This window comes from Apus apus, chromosome 4 (genome assembly GCF_020740795.1).
Source record: "Apus apus isolate bApuApu2 chromosome 4, bApuApu2.pri.cur, whole genome shotgun sequence".
Lineage (NCBI taxonomy): Eukaryota > Metazoa > Chordata > Aves > Apodiformes > Apodidae > Apus > Apus apus.
In genome coordinates this window covers 19,712,154-19,728,746 of record NC_067285.1, presented here as the reverse complement: position 1 = coordinate 19,728,746, position 16,593 = coordinate 19,712,154, and the positions used below count along the sequence as shown (strand labels likewise).

The window sequence follows — 16,593 nt, the reverse complement described above, 5'->3', positions numbered from 1 at the left end:
CTGGAGATCACAGAAGATGATATGTTTTAAACTCTGCGTCAAATATTCTTACGATTATGTTCTTTGACTGTCTGGACCTCAGGTGAAATTGCAAAAAACACTGCTTTATCAAATGCTCAGTTAACTTAGCAGATTCTTTCTCCACTTTACTAATGAATTTTGATGCTAGTGGTTTTTGAAGAGGCATGGCCAGCACAAGAAAGCTTCTGCTCTACCAGGTTAACACTTTAAAATTGCTAATTCAGCAACTAGTCAGCAACCCTGATTAGTTCAAGCTGGTTTTTGAGTGAGTTGCAGGATAATTGAGGATAGACTGGAAGAATGTCTAGTCAGGTGCTAATATGGTAAAGATCATAATGCTGTCAGTCACTGTACAGCCACTGTAAATAGTCAAGATGGACACTTTTCCTTAGTGCTGTTTAAAAGCAGTGAAGCAGATGACCTTCAAAAGCCTTCACCATAATTTTAAAAATCCTGGGTTTAAAAACGAAAATGCTATTCTATATGTCCTTGATGCAGGATTAGAGAGAGGGTTGAGTTTGCTTTGAAGAAAGGCCTTTTTGAAATTAGCTTCTTTAAAAAATAGGTTTAAGTCTCTCAGAGGTATCCAGCCATTTGCATCTGTATTGATTTTATCTCTAGTTTGCTCACTGATGACTTTTTTACCTGTGAAAGCAAATTAGGCATTTTAATATTGCTATTATAGCCACATTTTCCAACCCAACAGAAATAGGTACCAACAAGTGAGATATAATTTCTGTGTTGGAGGAAATTATACCATGTAGTACAGCAGCCTGTTTAAAATCTAACAGATAATCATCTTCTCAGGATTCAGGATGTGTTTGCAGCTCTGCTGGACAAGAGGATCTAGCCTGCCAGATCTCTGTGCCTAGGAACAGGTATTTGAGTGGCAGACTGAGCAGTGGCCTGCTTGGTGATCTCTGATTGTGGGAAGTGGTACCACAAGGTGCTGAACAGTCTAAAAGTCCTCTTTTCTCCAGTGTTTCATGAATCTATAGATTATACAAGAGCTGGATGTGATTCAGCCAGACTTACTTCTCTTTGCTATTGTGGAGGACAATGACAGATGTTTGGCTGCTGATGTAAAAGCTTAAGAGTGCTGCTCGGAGCTCCTCTGTTCCCTGGATCCGAGGATTCCCTGTTCCGTGGATTTTCATTACAGCATATGGCACTTGCATGAGTTCCTGATGTCCTGTAAGTTTCCTCCCATCTCTTAAGACCAGTAAGTTATGGATTCATATCAGGTTGGAAATGGTTCTGGATAGGTGGATATCATGTAGGGCTGGCCAGCCACTGAAGTACTTACCAGGTTGTTCTAGGATTGAAACAAGACCACTGATCTTTCAGCCTTGTGTTCTCTTGGATTCCTGGCTCTTTCTGGGAAGATGATGCTTGAGGCACAGATGCTGGCACACAAAGGGATTCTTCTCCACTGCAGGGATGTAGCTGGTCCTGCACTCTGGCTAGGTGCAGAGGCCAAGATGAAGGGATGACAGACCTGTATCCCAAAGGGTTACAATGGAGAGCTGACCATCTGCTGTCTAGAGAACTGCAATCATCTTCATGTGGTAAGAATAATACTAAATCCTAAGTGCCAGTGACTTGTCCTGTCACATGGCAGCAAGCCAGGTAAATTCTGTTTATGGCAGATAGGCTGCAAATCAAGTATTGAACACAGAACATGGCCTGGGTGCCAGCACACTGCCAATGTAGTTGCAAGTCCACTCCCTTACCAGATGTGGACTGTAAATACACTCAGACCCTCAATGGGAAACAGACTCCAGAGATGGAAGGTGGGTCCAGAACTGGATGTATGCTCTGTCTTAAGATGAGTCCCAGTCACCCTCCCTTTTCCTTAACACATGCTGTGTGCATTCCAGTTGGGATGCCACAACTGATAGTTTTGAAGGATTAGTAAGAAGGATTCCCCATCACTGGAATCATAACAGCAGCCTTGCTGTATACGTTTCTGAAGTGGCTGAGAATAGCATGGCTTTCGTCTCCTCTCTGTTTTGTGTTCCTGTCCACTAGCACTTCCAACTGCCTTGGACTGAGTTGGGCACCTTTTCATCTTGAGACATGGAAAGGCACACAATAGTGAAGACATTTCAGAGTTGCTCATCTTAAAAGAGGAGACATCTAGGTGCCTCACCCTTCTTAAGCATGGTTTAATGTATCGAGTTCACCCTTGCAATAGCAAGACTTTCCTGTGCCTGGAGCATGCTGTCTTGCCAAAGGCAGCTATGGACATGACTGCAGTCCAGCAGAAAGCTTTTCTAAATCAGAAGTTAGATATAAGGATCGTCAAGAGTGTTTGGGCAGAAGGGCTAGAGTTTTTCCTCTGCTCAGCAGAGAACTGTAAATTTGTGATTGAGCAGATTGTGACTGTACAAAACACCCCTCTGGAATACACACATACTAGCTGTAAGTCCTAATCGGCACATCTCAGGTCTCCTAAGACATGTCTGAAAGCAGAGGATGATGGTCTCTAAGACTGCATCCATGCAGCTCTTTTTAACAGGTTTTGCTCCTCACTCTGCAAGGCCAAGGGGACTGAGCAACAGCGGACAGGTAAACCCAGGCTCGTGAAAGTAAAACCATTATAGCTTGTTCCCTCTGTGCTTAACCTCAACTGGAGAATGCTCAGTCTGCATGGAGCTTCCTGGCCCACCCCAACCCACCTCTCCCCTCTAACTTTTCACAGCTAGGGGGCCAGTGTGTGGTTTGTATGTTTACAGTAAGGCAAAGAGCAGGCACAAGAAGTGGTTGAAGTATACTCCAGTGACACTCCTATTTGGATCTGGTTTTGTAGAACTGCTGGCTTAGCTGTATCTTATCGTAATCACTGGTGCATTTGATAGTTGCTTTAATGAAGAGATACACTCACCACATGCAAGCCAGTGTGCTCTTGGAAGGTCTAGGAAGCTGTGTGATTGGGGTCATAGAAAATTTCAAAGAAAAATAATACAGCATTTCCCCACAGTCTCTCCTTGACAGGCCTGCAGGAGGGCCACGAGAGGGCGATGTGTTAGCAGAAAAAACTTCCACAACGCGCTAAAGGCAAAGTAAGGACCGAATTTTGTTCCTGTTGGAAGAAAAAGATGCTTTCCTTCATATGGCAAATACGATGCTGTTTTAAAACTACACAGATGAAATCCTCCAGGAACTCTGAAGATGGAAATCCATCTAGCCATGCATTGCCAGCAAGCGCTTGATGTTTTCAGGTAAGGAAGCTAAGAAATAGCAAATTGCTTCACAAATTCCTAATATCCCACCTCCAAGAAGCAGAAATGGGAAGAGGAGCTTGTCCCACAAGTGGCTTTTTACTGGGAGGAAATTTTAGAGAAGGTTGAGTGACAATGGCATGTCGGTTAGGCCGAGAGCTGGCAGCTGTTTTCTTGGTTGTTTCTGAGCAACCGTTCCCCTTTCCACCAGAGGGCCTTCTGTGTGACTTGTAGAATTTAAATCGTGGCAAGGGTGGCAGTCCTTTGAGCACAGCAACACGGAAGAGACATAGCTAGATGTGTGCAAACAGCATTGTACTGCAGAAATATATGGTCCAAAAGCAGAGGCACAGCTTGGTTCCTGTTCAAACATTTCGCCTGGAGAGTCTGTGACAAGTTCTAGAGGAGGTACAGGGGAAGACTAAATCTCTTTTTCCCTTCTCTTCTGCAGCATTTCATTTGGGAAAAGATAGTAAGAAAGCAGCAGCTGATTGAGAGGAAGAACACAGAAGAGAACAGAGGGAAGGGAAGGCTGACAGGTGAGAGTCAAGGGGCAAAGATTCTTACCAAAGTGGTCTATGCAACTGCTTCAGAGCTGAAGCAGTTCTTGAGGACTTGGACTGCAAAACAGGGGCTGAAATTTGCCTGGCAAATACAGTTCATTTAGCAGGAACAGAAGTGTTCTGTTCTAAAGCTGGATTTTTCCCTGGCAACATGAGACAGTTCTGCCCAGCTGCTCTAACAGGATATTCTGAAGTTATCCAACTTTCAGAGCAGTAGTTTGTGAAGATGTACAGAGTCTTCAGAATAGGCTTTTAAATCATTAATGGAAGCTGCAACATGTCCAACAGCTTAAAAACAACTATTCTAGAATGGAGTATATTTTTTAATACAGAACAGAACTCTGTGTTCAATATAAATGTTAGAAGATATCAAATGGAATGTTAATCACAAGTGTTTATAATGGCCTGAAGATAAATATATTGTCGTATTTGCAGCATATCATTAGAGGGCAAAGAATATAAGCAACAGTAACAGGCAGAAGATAAGTGTCCTGTGAAAGTATGACAAGGTTTGTCAATCATTAACATTTGTCCCTGCTTTCTGATATTATAGTAGAACAAGGTTGACTTTTTTAAATTTCACAAAGACTTAAAGCAGTTCATCCAGGTTTGTTGGCAGCAAGTGATTTTTTCTAACAAGTATGTTTAACCCAGAGGAAATGAGAGCAGCTGTTGGTTACCTTTGCACTTTGTCTTTACTGTAGGCTTCATAAAGTGAGGCTTCTGGGATGCAGCTTAAGCCCTTTCTGATCCCACATCCCTTTTCCATATTGCAGTGGAACCCCTGGGAGTCACAGTCATTTTCTTGCTGGTTTGTATTAGTTACCTCCTTGTCTGCTCAGCATGGAGGAAGATGTCTGAAACAGGGAAGCTGCCTCCTCAGCCATTTCTGTTGCCTCTCATAGGAAACACGCTGCAGCTGAAGGATGTAACTTAAAAGTTGTGTTCTTTTTTGGTAACTTGTTTCAGCTCAGTAAGAAGCATGTTCCTATGTTCACAGTGTGTTTGTGCAGTGGTGTTGTAGGGACTTAGGCTGTGAAATGGGCTCTGACTGATTGACAAAGGTGTAGAGTTCAGTGGAAAAGGACTTATACCATGCTCCCAGAGGTTCTTCAGAGGAACAGGTACCTGTGAGATTCTCCCTAGGCAGAGGTGTTCTTTGGAGAGCTTGTAACTGAGAAGTCAGATGAGGGAAGAGCTGATGTTTCATTTAGTATTGGAGCAAAGCCTGGCAGAATCTGGAGAGACCTTTGGCTCACTGGCATTAAATAGTCCTAGTCTCTTGCTGTCATTGATGATAGCTGTAAGGTCTGGGTTATGGCACTGAGAGCAGATGGCTGTGGTGGCATCCTCACACAGCTTGCCACCCTAGTAGCTGGATGTGTTGTCCCAGTGGGACAAGTGTGTTCTAAGACAGCCAGGACTACTTTTCTCAGTGGCCTATTGCCCTCATTCCCTCTTTCTCTCCCTCATTTCCAAAGAGTTGGACAAGAAACAAAGGAAGTTCAGGCAAGCTGCCAAAAAAAGGTGAAGCATATATCTCTGACATGATAGCAAGATGAAGAATTTTACTTAAAGGCACTGCATATGGAGTAGTCCAAGGGAGCAATGCTGTGCAGACATAATATAGGAAATCCATGCAATAAAATAGTATGAACTGTTCACAGTTTTAAATGTGAAATGAAAATAAGAATCAATCTGAAAAGAGTGAATAGCTGTTCAAATTTAAAGGTAAAAAGTTGATTTGAAAGATGCTAAAAATAATTTAAGCTGGGAATTATGGCTGGAAATATTTTCTACCTTACCTAAATACAGAGGCCAAATTTCAGCTGAAGGGTGAAAGCCAATGGAAAAACCAGTTCATTTTTGCCTTTGGAAGTTTCCTACAACTAATGTTGCATGGACTGTGCAACCTGAAGCCTTGCAAAAGCTTAACTGTCCATACTGGTTACTCATGCTTCTAACCTACATGTACAATCTCTAGCGGTTATCATATGCTGTTTCCTATAAAAGAGGCCACATTTTAGCCTAGGAAGAGAGTTCAGATTAGCCTGTGTGGCTCTCAGAGTTTGTGAGGTATACTCCTTATTAGAGCCTGAAAAGGCAAAAGCACAAGTATGAAAACTCTCTTTGGGCCCCTCAGCTGCAGAAAGTTGGAATCTTTGCTCTCTCTCTGTGTATCCAACAGCATGCAAGTGTTGTGAATTACCATTTTGACCCATGTGAAAAACATCTCTGGTGTATTTGTGTGCCAAACAGAAGATCCATTTAGAAATACAAGTCCCAGAACTGAAGTTCTGAAATGTTCATCAGTAATCCAAATAGAGAGCTTCATCCTCTGGATAATGCAGCACTGGTGAACCTTAAATATCCTGTGTGATACAAAGCCACTTTCAACTCTTTTGCCTCTTGACAGTCATATATAGCTAAACATTCTACTGTATGGAGTTGTCAAGGGACCACTGACATCCCAAGAGGTCAAAATGTATCTTTGAAATTGTAACTGGGAGAATTGCTCAGAGCCTTGTTAGCTGTGGATAAAAACTGTTTTTTCTTTTAAATGCAGCTTCTACGTGGAAATTCACGAATGTCTCAGCATCATTCCCTACAGCCTTCAAGGGGTATGTAATGTGTATGTGCACATGAGGCTCTGATATGTACTCTGCCCATGATATTTTCCTCTTCAACAACAAAAAATATATATATATTTGAGGTGATGTTATACCTGACTACACCAAATTGCTCGTATCACCTTTGATCACCCCATCTCCCTTGACCCTCATCTGTCCTTAATGTCCAGACATACAATTAATCTATGTACATCTTGTTAATTTATAATTGTAGCTCAGGCAAGTGTTATTGCCCTGTTATGGGGAAAGTGCTCAAGTACATTTATTTACTTCATGGATTGTTTCACTGAGTTCCTTACTTGGGATGACTTTAGTGGGTTTGAGAACTTGCCAGCTCTTTTCTCCATTAGTGCTTGTCTAGCTGACTGCTGCTTCCCAGCTGCTTAGGAGCATCTTACAAACTTGAGCTCAAAGAGGTCTTTATGTTCTGTGAGAGGTATTTGGGAACTAATAGCAACAGTGCATCAAATGGATTAATCTAGTTTGAAAGCCACTTCTTTATGTGACCAAGTGACAGGACATTGTGTCAGGTTTGCCATAGAAAATGCATATAGCCCTACCTAGCCTTGCACGTGAGCGAGCTATGCATTGTCTGTACAGCCCCAGCAGAAGAGAAAGTCTAGGCAACAACTGAGTGCCAGCAGGCAGGGAGAGAGCGAGCAGTATGGCTTCAGGGAGATGTAGCATTTTTCAATGATGGTTAATTTTTTTTAAGCAATGATTTTCTGTTTAGTGGTTAACGGAGGTTGATGAGCTAAAAATCCTATTCATTAAGCAAATTTTTAAAAAATTTAATCCTTAGTCTTCCAGGAGGTGGCAGTATTACTTGGTGCTAAAGCAAGTTAACCCAAAGGATCTGTGAGCAATTTTTGGTTACCATTGCATTGCTTTTTGTACCACAGATGACCAAGTGAGTCTTCCAGGACACAGCTTGAGCTCTCCTCTAATCTCAAAGCCCACTGCTATCATGGTGGAGTCTCTGGGAGCTAAAGCTGTCTTCTTGCTGATTTCTTTTGGCTGCCTCTTTGTCCTTTAAGCATAGAGGAAGTTGTCTGGAACAGGGAAGCTGCCCCTGGGGCCATTTGCTCTGTCTGTTTTAGTCATGGCACAGCTGAAGTGTCAGTATGGAGTATTTTTTTTTGTTTTCGTCTGGAGAGAGGACTTTTAATAGTTGATCCTCTTCAATATGTAGTGATAGAATGGATGATATTTTCATATCTCTTTCATTCATTCATATTACTGTGATTCTGTGACATTTTTTTGCTTTTGCCTTTGCAATGCCATGCTACCACCTCAGGTTATATCTAGCTTATGAATATGTTGAAAGGAAAGAAGCCGTGCCCATTTCACATAAACAGGTAAGGCTGTTGTGGTAATATTAGAGTTGCTGTCTTTTTTTCCACAGATCACAGATTCAGCTCTGTCTTCTCTGTAGTCACTATAAATTATACATTGCAGAGAATGTAGTAAAGTTAGGAAATGCCAGGCTGACATCTGTACGTGTGCTCGGCAACTCATGTAAACTTTTTAAAATCTGTTTTTGCCTGATTGCAACATTGCTGTAGTGATCTTTATGTCCTTCATAAAGTGCTAAGAGGCTGCAAGGTGCCATTCATGCAGTAAATGGTACTGGCAGATCCCAGTGTTATTTTATTTGGCCTCTTTTGCCACACGGACAGCTCTGTAACTGCAGTTGAGGTTCTGGAAGGTCTCATAGGATCAGTACAACCTTCTCCCACATTGTTGCTGAGAGTGGAAGTTTTATAGGCCAGTTCTGTCTTCAAGCCATAATATATTTCATATAAGTGAGTCAAATGAAAGTCAAATATGTACAAGACTTGGAAGACATTTGGGAGTATAAGTTTTGTTCTGGGATCTCAGAAAAACAACAATTCAGTGTATTTCTTCTTTATTTTGCAATATATATTTTAATTTCACAAACTCTCATTATAATCAACCAGGAGAGGACCCATCTGCCCAGCTGTTGATCCATCTCCACCACAGGGGATAATATGTACTGGGACAAGAATACAGTAGATGATACTCTTCTAACAGAAAGAAACCACTGATTTATGTTTACCTTTACAAATAGACCACAAACAAACTGAAAATTCAGAGGAGAGAGGTACCTCAAGCAGAGTCTGTTGGAATCCAGGAGTACAAGCATCTTGTGCTGAGAGGATTAAGTAGCAGCAGCAGCAGGGCTCTCAGAGCACTAGTCCACACACCCTGATATGTCAGGGTGTCAGGAGCCAGATAGGAACCTGAGCTGGGTGAGGTAGAGGAGAGGTGAGCCTGCAGAGGAGAGCCTGTATAATTTTGTACAGGAAGCTGTCTCCTTCCCTGTACAATTGCCTACTCTGTTCAGAGCCAGCTGTGGTGATTGTAAAAGCACCACGCAATTTTCTTTTGTAAGCATGTTTCTCTCCATAAGTGATCCATAAGATCTCCATAAGATCTCTATAAATAGCAAATGGTCTAAGTGTTTCAGTCTCAGCAGACCAGGAAGTGACTGTCATTGAACCAGAGCTTTCATGAGCTTGGTAGCTGGCAACTGTCTTCACTTGGCTAACGTGGAAGAAAAGAGACCTCATAAGGTCGAGGCAAATTTGCCAGAGCTCTGTTTGATGGGGAAATGTCAACATTCTTGGGATCCACAACAGATTTCAAAGTAAAGTTCTGCAGGATGGATGTTAAAAATATGAATATCTCCATCCGAGCCAGACCTTCCCCTGCACAGACGCGTTTTCCTGCAAGCAAAACATAATAAAAAGTGAGGTGACAGTGGAGTGTTTTGTTGATAACTTATTTTAACCAGTGTTCCATGAAAGTTCAGACATCTCAATGTGGACAGGCAGCATTGCAGCATTTTGGGGACACAAATGAATGTAACTAAGGGGTGTCTAGAACAAGATGAGAATGCTCAGTGGGCAATGACATTTTGAAGGCTTCAGTTTCTCATGTTCTGCTGCTGTTTGATGGTAATTTTGGAAAGAGAGGTTGCATGGCTGAGTCCCACTTCAAATTACTCTTCTTGTAGAATGCATTGGAGGAGCTTTTGTGATTGCTAAAAATGGATGTAAACTGAAACTCTAGTACAGGGGTTAGAGCTGCCCAGAAGTGATGCTAGCAGATCACCAGGCATCACTGTACAGACCACGGTGACAGAGCCACTAAAATCTTCAGAGAGATTCTAGGGGAGCATAGTCTAGGATCTGAAACAGAAAGAGCTCTTACCTGCAGAAAATGGCATGAAGCAGTCACTCTTTTTAAAGGTACCATTTGCATTCAGGAAATGTCCTGGATCAAATTTTTCTGGATTTGGAAATTCCTTGCTATCATGTAGGACAGAAGTCAGCATAGGGAATACCATAGTATCCTGAATTAACAAAGAAGAGAAGAAAGTTAAACCAGAGGTATGCTAAAGCAAAGCAGCACAGAGGAAGTCCTCATAGCTGAAGAGTAGTCAAAGTTTAACCAGCTAATGTGAGGGTGAATCTGATTTGAGTATTTAATATTGCTTCCAAATACTTTAGAACTTTGATTGCTTACATTTCCATGAAAAAAAAAAAATAGAAAGCTCTATCTTCCTCTTCACATAAATGATGAAAAGTCTTTTGTTTTCTTTTTTCCAAATACAAGGAGTTTGACTCAATAACTTCCAGAATCCCTTTCCAAATGAAATTATTCCAATTCTATATCACAGTTCAGTGTGTTTGAAAACAAAATGAAATACAATTAATAAACCTTTCTCAGACACAGTGGAACAGACCTTGGGGATAAAATAATCTCTGAATTTAGTGTCCCTGATGACAGCATGTGGGACATTAAATGGAAGGAAATCAATGAATCTCTGGATTTCATGGACCACAGCATCTGTGTAGGGCATCTGGCTCCGATCTGCCATGCAGGGGCTTCGGTCTCGGCCAATCACATGGTCAATCTCCTCTTGAACTTTCTCTGTTAGGAAATAAGTTAGGTGTTGAATGGACAAGACCTCCATTTGTTTGCCTAAATCCCTCCCCATATGTACAGCAAAAGTTGCTTTTAGTGCACCAGGATTATATGAACATAGTACTGATACATCTTTTCTGTGAATAGAACTGATAGACATCTCCACACTGCAAATACATGTTTCCTTAGTCAGGGAACAATTGCCATGTGCTGTAGTGACAGGAATTGTCCTGACTGATCCTATGCCCTATTAAAAAGTTTTTTATTATTTATTTTTTTTTTTATTACCTACTATCTCTGGGTATTTCTGGAGGATCACAAGTCCATATCTCAGTGTGGTGCTGGTTGTCCCTGTTCCTGCAAGAAACAAGTCAAGCGTGGTTCTGCTCAAGGCGTCAATGGTGAAGTCTGAGTGAGCATTCCCTTTCTCCTAGAGGAAAAGTTGGCAGAACATTTTGAATGACAAAACTAAGCAGCCTGTTTAAAAGTCCTGTACCCATAGTGTATTTTTTAGACACTTGTAAAGTCCTTTCAAACACAGGACACTCACTACCCAGAACACCAGCATTTATAGTACTTTTACTGAATAATATGATGAACCTTTTTTAATATGGGAGGAACATTGAATTATGTCAACCAGATTGGTCTTCAGCTTTCCTAGCTTTGGTTGCTGTTAATTCTGTGTTTAAAAATCCTTAATAAGAAAATGGAGAGGATCAAATGAAGCTCATGTGCCAAGAACAGCAAGTTCCCCTCTGTATTTGCAAAATCCCAGTGCCCTGCCACAACTGAAAAGAAGCTGGGATTCAAACTATGGTTCTCCTCTAATCAAATAAATCTGTTGCTCTTAAGTTACCTGGTCTATTTTGTTAAGAAAAGCATCAATAAAATCTCGAGGACAACTGGGATCCCAGGTTTCCTGGTGCTCTGCTATGATTTCTAAAGTGAATTTATCAACTTTTTCAACATTTTTAATCAGTTTTTGATGAGGTCCAGGTAAAATCTCCATGACAGTTGGGAAGAAATTGTATAGCTGTAAAAATAAAAAGTATGGAAAAGCACATTGTGATTCATGTGGATACAATAAAATGTTCCCCTAACTGTAACTATGCAAACGGGGCAATTATACTGTTTTGCAACAGTAGGGGTTTTTTAATTCAACTAGGCTTTAGTGCCTTTTACTACTTCATGGTTTTGCTCTATTCAAGGATACACTTCACTTGTGCAAAGTTTGCAATTATATCCTTAGTTGGACATAAAATGGCAATGCCATAAGGTAAGTGAAAAAAAAACAGGAATTGGTTATTGAACTGTCTTTTTGGCTTTCAAAAAATGTCTCAAAATTTAGGAAATTTCACCGCAATTAAAAGTAGTAAAGTAAATAAATATTCAGTATATTATCATCATTAATACATTTATTAATTAAATGAAAATGTACACACCTGTGTTTGTATAGAGTCCTGGAGCTTGTTGTTTTCATCCAGCAGCTCAATCAGAGTTAGAAATTTCTTGTCTTCGTAGTCAAACCGATTCCCAAAGATGATTGAGCAGATGATGTTGGAAACAGCATGGGTAAGGAATTTTCCAGGGTTGAAGGGTCGCCCTGCAACAAAAAAACGTCCCATGGTATCCTGCTTTTAGTCTTTGAGTCATCATTCCCTCCTCTGACACTACAGGGAAGTTTTGCATCCACTTGAGACCCAGAGTTTCGCAGTCCTTTGAGAGAATTGTGAAGGGCTTATTCAATTTATTCTTTCTATTCTACTTGAAGTGAACTAATTTCCCTGTTTGAATGCTTTGAGTATCTCTTTTGTCCTGTTCTCAGCAGAAAACTAGTCTGAGGGGCTTCAGCTGACACATGCCTGTCTGCCAGAAATGGCCTAAAGAGTCCCACCAAAACACAATGAAACTATAAAGACTTTGCCTGAGCTATGTCTTTAAGTTACTGCACCCTGTTTAAGAACCTGTTTTAGTGTAACCTCAGTATAACCCTCACCTAGGGGTTCACGTGTCTGGGATCAAAGTCTAGTTTTAATAGCACAGCTGCATAAGCTTCTAAGAAGAGAACAATGGTGTGAGAAAAAAAGCAAGATTAGAACCAAGAAAGAAAGGAAAGGTATGATTGCAGTCAGTGATGGGGTGCATCTCAAGATTTCAAAAGGAGAAACAACAACATGAAAAGGTATAAAATCCTAAACAAAAACCAAGGAATCAGAAAATGGCAACTTGGCAGCACTGAGGATCTGCCTGTTCCAAGCAGCAATGGCACCAAACCTTCTCTGCCTGACTGCTTTCTCCCTGGCTGTTGAAGACTCAGCAGATGTCTCATTGTAAGTAGTGAGTGTATTAATGCTAAGCCTAGTAGATAACTAGCCCTAGCTATTTATTATTTGCATTAAAAGTAAATAACAGCTTTATATTTTGCAGTTGCATATATCTTGTTTGCAAAGCCTTTTACTACACAGTAAAAGATGCTGTAACAAGGTGAGGCTTGGAGCAGGGCATAGAAAAAAACAGTATCACTGTGCTAGTGAGAGGATTAGAGCGACACAGCTGAGAGTGTTCTCTGATTTGTAGCAGGAATGTTTGTCTGGTTGTGAAACCAGACTGAATTTTCTAGTATCTCATGGGTGAGCTACAGTGATCGATACTTCAGCGTCCTTTTACATCACTCTGCTTTTTTCCACCTTGCAAAATAAGCACACACTGAAGGCTGGCTGTGGAAAGGAAGCCCGTGGTCCAGGCTGATACTGTGCCACACTCATGGGAGCTGCTTAGAAGCAACAATGTCTTATGTGCTACCAGAAAATGCATTTTGTCATTGCATGGCTGAAACCAAGGGTTGCGAAGTTGAAGCCTTATGCCTTGCCCTTAACAGCAGTCTTTGTTCCTGTTGCACACCCCCACCAATACTGGGAGGTATTGTCTAATGTTCAGATGGACTGGACTCGAGCAGATTAAAGGACACTTTCCAACACCAGTCTCATACATTTATCCCTCCATACTGTCACAGTGCCTTTGACTGTTCCACTCCCAGCTGTGATAATTTTGCCTGTTGAAGCAGGGAGCAGAAACAGCAGCCACATGCCCACTTCTTGGGTCATAGATTTGGTGAAGCAGCCCTACAGCCCTAATTCCCTCATTGCAGATATACAGGGTGTCTCAGCAAGCACAAAGCCCATGTCCTACCTTGTGTTTTTCTGATCCTCTCCACCAGAAAATGAGCTTCCTCCTGGATTCGCTCCTCTATGCTCTTCTTCCCCATCCCAAAATCACGCAGGGTGGTGAGTGCAAATCGTCGCAGCTGCTTCCAGGTCTCCCCATTGCTGGTCACAATGCCTGACACAGGAAGCAAAAACAGAGCTCCATGAGGAAACAGATTTATTTATTTTTCCCCTGAATGGGAGCTACACAGTAAGTACTCAACAGGCAGAGACACCTCTCACTTGCTATAAGCCCAAAAACCTAATTTTGTGCAATTTTGAAGGTGACAAATCTGATCCACCTATCATAGCAATATGAGTAAAACTGAGTTTATTCCCAGAAAAAGTACATTAGGTTGTAAAATAAGAAGATAACACTGGTATTGAGTTGAGCTTGGCCACAAGCACATGGCATTTGTACTGACCTAACTGCCCAAATGTTCTGCTGTGTGCCTTGTCACAGTGCATCATTATAGACAATACCACAGAACCTGTAGTGCCATGGAATAGGTGCTTTTTACCTGGCTAAAAGCCATACTGGGAACTGGTGAACAAGCTCAGGGCCTAATCTTGAATGCGCGACTTACTAAACCTATATTAGCTTGTCTTTGTTGTGCTGTGGACTTTTCTTTTGCAGGTTCCTTAGCCATATATGTATTGTCAATATTTTCAGAAATGGGAGAATGAACATAAGATCTCAGAGGTATGTTTAATGAAAAAAAATTTAGCCACAATTTGAAGCATGATGAAAATAGACACTCAGTGAAGCTACCCTGGTACCTTAAACAGTTCTCCAGGGGTCCAATTTACTCAAGAGTCTGAGTAACAAATTGGGCTTTTAGTGTTTTATTGCTAATTTGTATGCATGAATGATGAAAATAGTAAATAAAAATCACCATTCCCTCCTCCACTGCCCGCCAGTTGTGTTCCTGAAGCCCTGAAAGCATCAGCTTTGTAAGTTAACGTTACCAGGGACATACCTGTGCCTTGGAAGAGTTTCTCAAACAATGGTAGAATGCTTCTTCCACTGAAGTCATCTGCCTGATCAATGAGAGCTTCTTTCACCACATCAGAGCCATAAAGCACCACAACCTTTCTTGGGCCGAAATGTATTGTGAAGACAGGACCATACTTCTTGCTGAGCTGCAGGAAAGAGGAACACAAAGAACATCTCTGAATGTTAATCATGTGAAAAGAATTTCCTAGCAAAAGGGCCTGAAGGGTGATGGAGCCTTTGTCCCAGCATCACTGAAACATGGTGTTGTTTAGCAGCAGTGTAGAGAACTTTCAGCTATGAGTTATAGCCAGGGGAAGAGGTGATTGTACAAGAAATAAGGTACATGAATGGAAACAGTGAGGTGTCAAGTCTGAATCCCAGAAAAGAAAATAGTTTTTCACAGGGCTGGCAAAACAATCTGGAATGTCTTTCTACAGGGCACAGTGGATGACAGCTTATAGGGACTCAAAAAACAATTATATACACTTAGGAAAACCAGTGCCTAAACAGTTTCTGAGCACAAACATCACAGTTGTCTCAAAAATCTCCTGGGCCACAGATCTCTGGAAACTGTATCAGCAGAGAAACACTGCATCCTTGCACTAGTCATGTACTCTCCCACACATCTGCTTTTAGCTACAATTGAAGAAAGATTCTTTGGCTTCTTGGTCCAATGCAGAACACTTCCTCTCATGCTTACTTTTTAAAAGTAAGCTAAATACCATCCCAGTATTTTATGGAGAGAAATTGAATCACCTTTTGCTCTGAAACAAAGCAGGAAGCCTGAGGGTGCTTATGAATCTCAATGTTCAAAAGCAACAAGACAAAAAGGAGTATGAGTATGTGTGTGTCTGATGATACACACAGTGATGCCAGCCATCACCACAATTTTGCTCTGAAGAATCCAGTGACACCACCTCTTTCTATCCATCTGCCACCTTCCCCTCACAATCCTCTCAGGATGAGGGACTCCAGCTGAACTCCCTCCACCTATCTCCATCCAGGCCTTGCAACAAGCAGGTGTTGTTTGACAGATGCATGACATCAGCCAGGGGATGGAATGGACAGTACAGATCATCTCCAAACTTTTTTGCTTCAACTGCTTCACTTGCTACTTCCACTCACAGGAGATCCTACCTGTCTGCTAGGGAGCTGAGGCAGCAAAATGGAGCAGAGCCCTCCCAGAAAAAGAGCCAGGCCATGCTGCCAGAGTGGTGAGGAGCTGTGCACAGGAGGAGTATAGTGAATATTGCAATAGCATCAGTGCCTTGATTGCACATGCACTGCAAATTGCAGTACTGCCATGAAGGCAGCAGAGGACTCATTGTTACTGTGATTACTGAAAATATATAGACTTAGACTTGCAATATACTGATTTAAATCTATAGATTATTGCAATATGTACACTTCAGAAGCACATATTTCTGGGAAACCTTTTGTTTCTGTTTGACATTTGGTCAATGCAAATTTAGCTCGTGAATTAAACTGAGACAGTCTGGATTGGACTTTGGTTATTTTTATATGCAATGGAGGTAACAGAGGAAAGGAGACAGTCTCTTACCTTCTTCAAGCTTTCAGCCAAGTTCTGCGGGTTCAGCTGGAGAATGTTTCCAAGAATGGGGAGACTGATGGGACCAGGTAGTTGCTTCCCTTTTTGTGATACACTTCTCCATGAGGAAAAGAGAAGAAGGCATGAGATACAGACCAGCAAGAAAATAGTGGTCATTCCCAGGAGCTCCATGTTGTGCTGAGGAAGAGAAGTCAAGTGTCAGAAAAGCCTGATGCTGCCCTGTAAATCCATACTCATTTATATGTTATGATAACAAAGCACATGGATTAAATTGGCCAATAGTGTCTCGCTATTCCTGCTGAGATAGGAGATTACTTATTAATGTGCTCCAGATAAGAATGACAAACTAGAAAGGAACTCCTTGTTTGCATACTGAGTTTTTTGTTTTCCTTTGAGGAATCATTGCTGTAGGACTAAAGAAATCATATCCT

At 41.5% G+C, this 16,593-nt stretch overlaps 1 protein-coding gene and 1 long non-coding RNA gene across 3 annotated transcripts; one reads left to right on the top strand and one right to left on the bottom strand.

Moving 5' to 3' along the window:
- The first annotated feature begins 2,814 nt into the window (after nucleotides 1-2,814).
- On the top strand, nucleotides 2,815-8,868 carry LOC127384937 (uncharacterized). The gene is made up of 3 exons (XR_007889536.1): nucleotides 2,815-3,245; nucleotides 3,697-3,784; nucleotides 6,375-8,868. It is a non-coding gene; the product is annotated as an uncharacterized LOC127384937 (long non-coding RNA).
- A 26-nt stretch (nucleotides 8,869-8,894) lies between these two features.
- Nucleotides 8,895-16,382, bottom strand: LOC127384934 (cytochrome P450 2H1-like). Of its 2 annotated transcripts, XM_051620042.1 has the most exons (9): nucleotides 16,154-16,382; nucleotides 14,576-14,738; nucleotides 13,582-13,731; nucleotides 11,835-11,995; nucleotides 11,249-11,425; nucleotides 10,681-10,822; nucleotides 10,211-10,398; nucleotides 9,676-9,817; nucleotides 8,895-9,188 (listed from the first exon to the last, which is right to left on the bottom strand). In XM_051620042.1, the coding sequence occupies exons 1-9, from the start codon at nucleotides 16,331-16,333 to the stop codon at nucleotides 9,007-9,009; spliced, it is 1,485 nt and encodes a 494-aa protein (XP_051476002.1). In that variant the 5' UTR covers nucleotides 16,334-16,382; the 3' UTR covers nucleotides 8,895-9,006. The 2 variants fall into 2 exon arrangements, with proteins under 2 accessions (XP_051476002.1, XP_051476003.1); XM_051620043.1 differs by lacking the exon at nucleotides 11,249-11,425.
- Nucleotides 16,383-16,593: the final 211 nt, after the last annotated feature.

What these genes read in the sequence shown, in the direction of transcription:
- LOC127384934 (XM_051620042.1), bottom strand. Translation starts at nt 16,333, where the DNA reads ATGGAGCTCCTGGGAATGACCACTATTTTCTTGCTGGTCTGTATCTCA. An exon ending in TTCTTAACAAAATAGACCAG is followed by an intron (nt 10,823 to 11,248) that starts GTAACTTAAGAG and finishes CTTTTCCTCTAG; the next exon opens with GAGAAAGGGAATGCTCACTC. An exon ending in GAAATACCCAGAGATAGTAG is followed by an intron (nt 10,399 to 10,680) that starts GTAATAAAAAAA and finishes ATTTCCTAACAG; the next exon opens with AGAAAGTTCAAGAGGAGATT.